The sequence below is a fragment of the Apteryx rowi genome, unplaced genomic scaffold (genome assembly GCF_003343035.1).
Source record: "Apteryx rowi isolate R43461 unplaced genomic scaffold, aptRow1 scaffold_24, whole genome shotgun sequence".
NCBI classification, from domain to species: domain Eukaryota; kingdom Metazoa; phylum Chordata; class Aves; order Apterygiformes; family Apterygidae; genus Apteryx; species Apteryx rowi.
Window position 1 is genome coordinate 1,689,784 of NW_020448752.1, and position 10,121 is coordinate 1,699,904.

At 51.2% G+C, this 10,121-nt stretch overlaps 2 protein-coding genes across 2 annotated transcripts in view; one reads left to right on the forward strand and one right to left on the reverse strand.

The window, feature by feature from the left end:
- The window catches only part of LOC112966296 (60S ribosomal protein L36a), a 4,559-nt gene extending 1,859 nt beyond the window's left edge, over window positions 1-2,700 (forward strand). The window contains exons 2-5 of the mRNA XM_026066275.1: window positions 21-191; window positions 376-443; window positions 2,196-2,318; window positions 2,629-2,700. Of these exons, the coding sequence (XP_025922060.1) occupies window positions 21-191; window positions 376-443; window positions 2,196-2,318; window positions 2,629-2,649 (383 nt within the window). The 3' untranslated portion in view covers window positions 2,650-2,700. The remainder of the gene's footprint in view (window positions 1-20; window positions 192-375; window positions 444-2,195; window positions 2,319-2,628) is intronic.
- Window positions 2,701-3,612: 912 nt separating this feature from the next.
- Window positions 3,613-10,121, reverse strand: part of GLA (galactosidase alpha) — an 8,313-nt gene continuing 1,804 nt past the window's right edge. Inside the window, exons 2-7 of the mRNA XM_026066276.1 lie at window positions 9,756-10,051; window positions 9,130-9,307; window positions 7,483-7,574; window positions 6,361-6,522; window positions 5,599-5,796; window positions 3,613-5,373 (exon numbers count right to left, since the gene is read on the reverse strand). Of these exons, the coding sequence (XP_025922061.1) occupies window positions 5,110-5,373; window positions 5,599-5,796; window positions 6,361-6,522; window positions 7,483-7,574; window positions 9,130-9,307; window positions 9,756-10,051 (1,190 nt within the window). The 3' untranslated portion in view covers window positions 3,613-5,109. The remainder of the gene's footprint in view (window positions 5,374-5,598; window positions 5,797-6,360; window positions 6,523-7,482; window positions 7,575-9,129; window positions 9,308-9,755; window positions 10,052-10,121) is intronic.

Genomic DNA, 10,121 nt, shown 5'->3' on the forward strand with positions numbered 1-10,121 from the left:
CGGGGCGGGGGGGAGAGCAGGCCGCGGGCCGCCCCGGTGCCGGGGGCCGCCGGCCGCGCTGACGGGCCCCTCCGCCCCCCTCCAGGTGAACGTCCCGAAAACCCGCCGGACCTACTGCAAGAAGTGCGGCAAGCACCAGCCGCACAAGGTGACGCAGTACAAGAAGGGCAAGGACTCGCTCTACGCTCAGGGTAGGCACCGGGGGGGGCACCGGGGGGGCGATCTTGGGGCCGCGTGTGCGGCTGCGAGAGGAGCGGGGGGTGTTGCGGTGGGTCGTGCAGCTGCGGGGCGAGGTCTGCAGGGGTTTGCCGAGAGCACCGGCAGCGCGTCGCCGTTTCTGGGTTGCTGCCTGAGAAGAGYCGTTTTCTTCCGTAGGGAAAAGACGCTACGATAGGAAGCAGAGCGGCTATGGCGGCCAGACGAAACCCATCTTCCGCAAGAAGGTGAGGGCGGCCTGCGGGAGCAGCACCGAAACTTTCGGCGATCCGTGCACCCTGCTGGAGAGGGGCAGAGGGGGCCCCCGTGGCCGTGCGGTGCTGCGTCCTTGTGCCATGCTATGGCTGCTCCGCGCTGGCTGCGCAGTCCCCCGCGAGCGTGGGTGACGTGAGGACGCGTTCCCCATCTAAAGTTGCTCTTCTCCCTGTTCTTTATCTCATGTGGGTTATGGTGGATTGATGTAGGTTGTATTTGCAGAGCAGGTTCTGCAGTGAGCCCTAGAGCTTTAGGGGAGATGGGACTTATGGAAATGCTGCTTTGAAAGAAAGAAGTATTAGCCTCGTTGCTTGTTAGAGGGGAAGAACATGGTGAAGGGGGGGGGAAAAATGCCTGTTACTTGTTTTCTTTATAGTTTTGAAGTGTCAGTAGTTTATCCTTGAAGCTTTTATCAAGTTTGTGTGGCTTTCTGCATAGTTAGGCACTGACAAGGGTTCAGAATAAGTCAAGAGAGTGCAGTTCTGGTGGGTGCTGCAGAACACCGACATCTATCTTAGTTTGCAGTCCACTGTCTTCAAAGAAACTGCATCACTGGGCYGGTTCATAAGGGCTGCTGCGTTAGGTGCTTCCTGAGAGTCTTGGAGAAGTAGCGGAAACATGGCTGTACTATCCATTACATGTTAATCAGGGAAACCCAGTAGCTGTTGTCCTTCCTCTTCAGCGTGTGGTGTACCTGGAATGTTAGTTTTGCAGCAAACTTTCTCTTTTTGTCTCATATGGTGCTGCCTCTGTGCCCCCCGTCCACCCTCTACCAAAGACTGGGCGGGGGCAAAACCTGTGAGATGCGCAGTGGGGAAATGAGATCCGACAAATGGATTAACCTGTCYACACAAAACCTGCTACAAGCTGTGCTTATAAACYTGCTTCAGCTAAGTGTTGCAAAGCYCCAGTATGCTGCTGGAGGCTTTCAGGAAGTCTTCCAGCAAAAAGAGAAAACCGGGCAGCAGTTTTCCCAGTAGACTTTATGCCGGGAACCAGGAGCACCTTGCAGAAAACAAGTCTGCAAGCAGCATATGCTGAGGCGCCATCCTGCTTTCACAGCTTGGCTGCCTGCATTCTCTACCTGTAGGTTGCTGTCCCTATTTCTTTTTCTTTCCCCAGTTAAAGTTTTATGGATGATTAGCCGAGGCTTCTGATGGGTTATGGCTCTGTCCTGCTGTGATGGCCTCACAGCTTTGGATACTTCCTTTTGAGCTTCGTGCAGTTCTTCGGTAGGTGCAGGCCTGTATTCAGCACGTTGTGCCACTGCCCCTCTGAATGAAAGTTTTATCAGCGGTGCTGCTTACAGGTGGTTTTTCTGGCTGGCTTTCTACTGAACTTCTTCTAACCGCTGCTAGGTTCTGTTCTCCCATGCTTTGCAAAAGAAACGCCTGTTCCTTGGCGCGCTCACTGCAGCAGGTTTTCCTCCAATATTATTGATGCCTGCAAGAGACCAGCCCTGCTCCAGTAAGTGCTTTTACTAGTGTTCTTTATGATAAAGCGCTGTGAGAAGATGATAAAGATCCATTTTACTTCTCATGCTGATCTTTAAGGTACTTTCTTGTTTTTAATGAGTGAGCCTGACTGTGTTAGTGGTCTTTAATTTTCAAGGATAAAGCGCTGAATCTTCAAGCATACAGCTAACAGGCTTTTCCCTGCTAGAGGCAATTTGCCTGCTCTTGGGCGTTCTTCTCGTTGATAGGCCTCTGCTCTTCCCCTCYCAGGCTAAGACCACAAAGAAGATTGTGCTGAGGCTGGAGTGCGTGGAGCCCAGTTGCAGGTCCAAGAGGATGCTGGCCATTAAGAGGTGTAAGCACTTTGAGCTGGGAGGAGACAAGAAGAGAAAGGTATGTTTGTGTGCCAAGAGTGGCTGATAAAAGTGGAAATTTGGATGGTGAGGAACACAGCTGTGCTGGGAGAGAGGCGCTGCCACCAGCGTAGGCAACTGTTGAGCACTCCCAGACTCCTGGGTGCAGGATGTTGTACGTTGATCTGAGGGGCGTCTGTAGCCTCTGCCAGTCTGCCTGTTGTTGGAGGAATGGCTGTAGAAAAGTATTGTTGACAGAGCAAAGCTGGCTTGCTGCTCTGAGCTGATCGTGGTTCGGGAGAGGGTGAGATTCAGTGGTGAACATACTCACTCTGTCTTCCTTCTTACAGGGCCAGGTGATCCAGTTCTAAGCTCCATCTTGCTCATTGTTATGGACCATATTAAAGTATTTGGAAACATTCCATTGCTCATGTTTTGTACATCTCCTCTTGTTGGGGCTGGGACTTGGAAGCGTATCAACCCAACAGGAAGATGTTTTTACAAAGCTACTTAATAGACGAATAGTTTGTGGTCTTGACTGCTTATGAGGGTTTTTAGAGAAATTCAGCCAGTGGAAAAGATCTCCTTACTGCATTTCCAGGAGGTGTTGTACARTAAAGGTAGGGTCTGACAGTCTGACAGCTTTTTGTACCAGTAGTTTCTCTGTGAGAGCCTGAATTATGAATTTCAGTGGTAGAAGGCTGTCCTCAAAAGAGGACCCCTCTAAACTTGTACAGCTTTTATTTAATTTAAAACAGTTTATATCTCTATTGTAGTAGTTCTATTTCAGAATTACTTTAAATCTCTATGGTGGATTTGAACTGTTGGTAGACAAAGTGAWTGAAAAATAAAACTTAAAATCCCTTTCTAGTGCATAACTGGCTGAGTGGACCTTCCTCCTCTCCCAAGTGCTTGCATTAGGGGAGAGGGAGGGGCAGGTAAGATTACGGGTGCTCGGAAATGGTTTCAACACAGGAGGGACCAGAGTAACTTGAACACCCCTGAACAGCCCCTGAACTTGGTTGCAGGYGCCTCTTTACAAACAGGGAGCAGTTGTCCTGACCTAAGGGGCAATAAGTGAGCTACCTGTTTTAGTTCATCTGTATCATTAGGCAGTGGTGACTTAGGGCAGCTCAGCTGTGACCTGCCAGTAGTGGCTGTGGGCTGCATCGTAGCTCAGTGACTGAGCTTCAGGCACTTGGTCCCTCAGCTGCATGCTGTCTTGCTGGAAGGTGGCTGCGTGACAGGTTTCAACTGCCTGGCTCCTGTGTTAGGTTAGGTGCCAGCAACAGTCGTAATTATCTTAAACAAACAAAAAACACAGCACAGRTTCATCAGATGAATGGTGCCTGATGAGCAGAACCAAAACACAGTACTTCATAGGACAGGCTACTTTGGACATTGATAGAATAATCAACTTGGGAAGCAGTGTGCTGCTGTCGAATAGGAAACCTGCTGATACTGGGTGCCGAGAGCACAAGGAACTTGGAGTAGCTTTTCTGTAGTGGGAATAGAGCTACAGGATGGAAAATGCCTCCTTGTGTTTTCATAGAGACTGAGAGATCTAAGTTGCAGAGCAGGAACAGAACTTGCGTTTTTGCTTTTTCGGTATTGCTGGCTAATGTGACTGGTGTTCTGAAGCTCCTGCAGCTTGAGCCGTCTGCAGCAGTGGCTCTGGTGGGCTCTGCCTGGGGCTTGCTCTGTCGAGCTGCGTCGTGTCAGCACTGCAGCTTTACCAAGCATTGCCCAAGTAACTAAGCTGTGGTGGAAGTTGTCATCTTTGCTATAAATAAAGTGGTCTTGTTTCTAAAACCAGACTTAATTTCAAATACCAGGCTGTACTCTTATAGCATGATTAAGAAAACAGCCCTTTCTATGAGCATTTTAATTCAAGTTTTTAAATCACAAAAGTGAGGACAAATCAAGATACCCGGATTGTGTAGCAGTCRGAGAACACCTTGGTACGTGCTGTTTGCATACATGATTAAGTAGCCATTTCCTATATCAGAAGGACCTGTGTAACTTTAACCTAAAGGTTACTGCCAGCCCTAGAAGGCACAGAGATATTTCGGGAAGGCAGTTCACGAAGGAAGGTGACCTCCCTGGCCCCATGCAGGGTAGGGAGGGGAGTTCTTACCCAAAAGGGAGTGACAGCCATTCCTGAGGGCAAGACTCCTGGGAGAAGGAGGAACGCTTGAAGCTCAGTTTTAAGGCATGATACTTTGGCCACATTCATACTAAGCAGACAGCTGGCAAGAAGGCAGTCGCTCAGTGCAGTGATCTAGGCCTGTCCCTGAGTCGTCAGAAGGTAGAAGGGGATGACCACAYGCTGAGGAGGGGGTTGGGTTTCTTCAGGAGAGATAGGAGAGGGTTTTTTCTCCCTTGGAGTGAGTGTAACTGTATSGCCCATCTTGGCAAAGCAAGAACAAGGCAGCAGGGGTGTGTTTCCTTAATTGTCCCTGAAATGATCAAGAAGAGCTGTAGGATGCCGCATGTAAACTTTGCATCTCTTCAGTTACTAGTGGCGCTGCCTGTTAACAGAGGAGTTGCTGCCCTGCCGAGGCCCTTGTAGCCCCTTAGGAAAGGGGAGTTAGGTGAGATGCTAGAGAAAGGGTAAAAAAGTGAAGCAGCAACCGTTTCTCTGTTATCTCTTCATAATGGAGTGATGGGTCTTTGGTGCATTAAGCAGAAGATTCAAGGTGCACACAGAAGCACTTGAATGGTGCTGAGGGGAGAGCAAAGGCTTCCCACTTGGAGGTGGGAGCCAGTCTTCCTGTGACAAGAAGTCTAGAGAGAGATGGAGGCTTACAGGAAGACAGTCTTTGTACCTCCTATAATGCCACCACTTTCAGCAGTACGGTGCCTGTTGGGTTCACCTCTACGCTCAGGGAGGAGACCCAGTTGTGAAATCCCCAGTCTCTGCTGGTTGGCAGGACCTGCCGGACGGAGCAYGTTGGGTTGCAGGCCAGCCCGTTGCCGAGGAAGGTGAGGGAGAAGGTGAAGTTACGAGGGCCCCCAATTTCCTGCCGGTTCAGCACTGCCACAGCATGGGCTCTGCCTGAGAGAGGCTTCTCCCACAGCTCGAAGTTGTTGTCCTGCCAAGAAGAAGAAAAACCCAGGGCTTGCATTAGGGGAGATGGAATTGATGGTCTTTATGCCTGTCTGCTTAAGCAGGCTTCAGGAACAAATGGGCTCATTGGACTTGTGTTCCCAAACCCTGGGGTCTCCTCTGCGTACCCCGTTTGTCCCCAGGGTCCTCCCCCTGAGGAGGTGGCCTCCCATGGCCCAGAGAGCACCCCTAGCCYCAGGCCCTGCTGTACCTTGGTGATGCGGTATCCCTGCTTGCCCAGCGGGTCCTGGTTGATGGCAATCACCTCTTTGTTCTGGAGCAACCACTTGGCCTCGGGGCTGATGTCCCGCAGGTCATTGGACATGAAGAGGGGAGCTGCCATGATAGCCCACATTGCCATCTGAGTCACTGCCTGGTTCCAGCTCAGCCCAAAGTTTCCAATCACTAGCTGTAATGACACAGAAGAACGCCTGGTAATGCTGCCTGCTGAGGAGAAACTGAGCCACCAGGGTGAGTACTGGGAGATGACAGGATGCTGAGGGTGGGACCCCTATTACTCTGGGGCCTGATTAGGTAGGCTGTGCTCTGTCAGCGAGACCAGCTGGTTGGGAAAGGTGAGATGGATGACTAAGGTGACAATTTAGGATGAACCCACAGTGGAAGTAAAGAAGGATCCTTATCTGGTGGTAGATCAGCACTTCCTAAAATTGCTCCCAGTGTCACATGTGTGTTTTGGATTGGTGCTGCCTGTAGAGGCTACGTTTACACTGAGAGAGTGCTTTCTCAGTACTGTGGGAACTGTATTCCAGTGCGGTGTGTTTAGAGGATGCTGTTCTGCTCCAGTGCTCTTTACCTTCCCTGCCAGGGGTCCCTCTCACAAAGTTCTTGATCCCAGGACCCCATCAGAGCCTTTGGCCTCAGTGTTTCTCCTCTGAGTCTCTTTCCCCATCCCAGCCAGCTGGATAAAGGATTTTTTGCTGGTGCTGCAAGAGATGGGTGTTGCTGTACTTGCCATGTCAGGATCATTCCAGCCCCCTGGCCCAGCTATCTTCACAATGCTGTCCTGGTGAATTGCTGTCCAGTCCAAGATACTCTTGATGCTGCTCCAAGAATCAGAGACATCAAGAAAGTTCCTCCAGTGGTTGCAGTACTGCTTGATCTCTGTGTAATTGGGCTGCCAAAACAATTAGTGTGCTCAGCCAGAGAGCTTGGCTGTACAAGAACAAGACTGTATACAAAGCTAGACTAGATTAGGGATATTTTGGGGAGAACTGTGGCGGTCTCTTCTGCCACCAGCTATCTGGATGATCTAGTGCATGCTGGTTCCCTAAAACATGTTTTGCACTGAATGACTCGAGTCTTGTCATGCACCAGACAATGCTTCCTTTGGGAGAGCAGCTGTGGCCACCTGCCTCTGTCAGAAAATCCTCCTGGACCCTATTTATTTGAAGGTGTAATGGGCCAAGTGGGATGAAACTGTGACATCCTAGTTAATTACTGTCATTTCTTGGGTGGACACCCTGCACTGATTAATACATTAAAGTCTCTGTGGGAGGGGGTGGCTGCATCCTGCATGACAGCATGGGGAAGCCAGCTATGGGTGGAGAGCAACATGTCAGTCATGGACCCTAGCTGGCAGACGTTTGTCGGTAAACAATACAGAGGACTTGTGTATATATACGGTTCTGTGTGTTAAATATGCTGTTCTAAAGCCTCGGAGTCTGCAGCACTCTGTACAACTGAGCATCCTGGAGGAATAATACTGAGTTATCGGCTAGCTGGTGTGTCTTGTTGCTCAGTTCCTCAGAGGCAGAAAGCAGATGGAAGCTGCTGYGCACTTCAGTGTGCTCCAGCTGGGCTGTGCCTTCAGCAGTGGTCATGCTGTAGATCCTCCTAAATCCCTGAGGAGATCATTCCCTTTCAGCAGAGCACTGACTCAGCCTCAAGGCTACTTCAGGTCTCCGGAGGAAAAGTGTGGTTTACCTCCACCTTGCACTCACCTCTGTTGTCAGACCGGGGAGCAGCAAAAAAATTCTCAAGAGGCTATTTTGCAATCTTAATGCTTTTCTTTGAACTGTTCTTCCCGCTTGGCGCACAGCTAGCACCCAGAAGAGCCCTGAGAAACACCGCTTACCTGCTGCACGGGCCTCAAATAGAGAGGCCATTCACAGGAGTACACAATGCTTCTTCCAGTCTTGTTCAGGGCCAGAGACATGTTTCTGTAACCTAGAGCAACAGGACAGGCAGGGGTTACGCAGTCTGCCTGAGCAGAGAAGGGACCTGATCCAAGGTCACAGGTTTGGGTTTGAGTTCAACTTTTGCAAAATCGAAGCTCAGCATATGCTAGTGGCTGGAAAACCAAAGGGAAGGCAGGGCAGTTCATAATCTGCAGCCAGTCTCCTGCCTATCAAGGAAAGGCAAGCTCCTTTCTGGCTTTGCTGCAGGTCACGGGCAGCGTTGTTGCTCTGAGACTGCTGATCTCCCTGCACATACTGCTGCGGGTTGAGGCTGCAGTTCTGCTGTCTGGTGTTTTTTTTTCCCTCTAGATACCCTCAAATACAAGCTGGTATTTTTTAAGCTGTCGGGTACARCTTTGGTGGTTAATGTTGCAGGCATATGTCCTTATGAGACGTTTGTGTCCTATGGACTGGGCAGGAATGCAAAAGCGATAGCTTTATCCTGTCCTTGACCCCAGAGAACCCTGCTAAGTCCCTTTTAATCAGCACAGAGAGAATGAAGACTTTGYTATCTCTCCCCAAACTGCTTTGATTCGACTGGACTTTATCTAGCTTACAGATATGCTCTACCAAGAGCTTTCAGCTTAACTGTYGCTTCAGGTGCTGTCTGAGCTGTGCTCCTGGCCGCAGCAGCCAGCATATGCTGGACCAACTGGCTTTGCTGGGATTGTCACTTGGGCAGGTTCCCTCTGCCAGACAGGCAGGACTGTGTGTGCAGGTTTCCTGCTGCCAGACCCTGTGGTGCTGACTGTGCCAGCCCAGCAAAGAGAAGACCATCTTCTGAGCTGTGTCATTCTTCCCACAACTCTGCTCACGTGGCATTGGGGTTTACTGGTACTTACAGAGGGTCTGTAGCTGAATCCCCCCAGAACAGCAAGTTACTGAGCTTTCAGCTTCTCATTTGCCAGCCTGCGTGTAAATAAATTCTGAATTGGCATTTGCACTGGCATGCTTTAAAATGAAAATCCCAGTAGGTTTTTCATGCCAGAATTGTCTTGACTTCTGTCTATTATGAGCCCTGATAACTGCCCTTTTTATGGCTGATGCAAGCTGTTTTGGCTTAAAGCGGATCCGTTATGACACTGCCTTACTAAAGGGATTAAGGGTTAATTGTGTGAAGTGCTTTGAGCTCTCCAATAAAGGCACTCCAGAAGGGCAAAGCCTTTGCTGTTTTAAGAGCTGATGCAGCAGTCCACACGGATCCCCCCAGAGTATGCAGTCGTGTTTCTTTGCTCAGCTTGATACAGCCTCTGGGGGGAGAAGGCTGCTTTTTCAAGCCGTACATGCAAGTAGAAGCTCTGGGAGGCAGAAGGGGGAAAGCTGAATAGGTAGATAGAAGCCACTTGGGCTAGCAGTAGTTGCTACCCTGGAGAGAGCTACCTTGAGCTCGGGAACATAACCTTATAACTGCTTTTGTAAGCAAATATCTGAATGACTATAGTCAGGGAAAAGCAGCTTTCTGGAACCTGCCCCTCGCTGGAGTTCCTGCTGACTGCAGAATGTTCCCAGCTTTCGACACAGCGCGGTCTCGAGTCAGTACGAACCTTCTGCCAGCAGCTCCAGCGTGCCAAAGTTGCAGCCGTCAAACTTGAGCAGGTCCACGCCCCAGGAGGCGAAGGTTTGGGCGTCCAGCTCATAGTGATTGTAACTGCCGGGGAAGCCAGCACAAGTCTTGTTCCCCACGTCACTGTAAATTCCTAGCTTCAGCCCTTTGGAGTGGACCTGAGCTTGCAGACAGAAAGAGAACGGGGGATTGAGGAGCCACGAGGCAGGAAGAAGCAGAGTTGAGAGAGCAAGAGAAAAAAAGCCTGCTTCGGGAAGCAGGGCCTTAACTCAGTGGCTATGTAGGAGGCTCCCACACCTCCTTCCCCTGTGCCCCCACGATGAGACCAGCGTGACTGCTCGTCAGATCCCCACCCGCTGTTGTCACCCTGGCAATTCGCGGCTCAAAGCAGTGCACAAACAAGGACCGAACTTCCCCTTCCACAAGGGTGGTGGTAATCCCCTTTAGCAAGAGTTTAGAAAATTCTTAGGAACAAAGGTTACAAACCAGTTCCCTAATCTTATTTGCAGACTAAGCTTGGCATAAGCCATTGGCAGATGGGGCGTTTAGGCTCTTCTAAGCAGGTTTCCCTCTGGCAGCACCCCGAGCCGCAACGGCCGCACTCACGTGGTCTGCCAGCTTGCGGATCCCGCTGGGGAAGCGCTTTGGGTCCGGCTGGAGCCTGCCGCGCTCGTCCCGCGCCGGGGCCATCCAGCAGTCGTCGATGCAGACGTACTCGTAGCCTGCGTCCTTCCAGCCTTCGGAAGCCATCGCGTCCGCCATCTCCATGAACAGCTGCTCGCTGGGGGCACCGACGCAGCCGGGGAGCAAAGCGGAGACCGTGGCAGCCCGGTTTCCAGCGCTGACGCTACCACCCACCCACGATCCCGGGCTGTGGGGTCTCCACCCGGGCGCCGCCGACCCTGAGGCAGCCCCCGGGCACCGTGCTTGTCCCCGGGGTAACCCCCCCCCTGGTGCCAGTGCCCGGGGTAA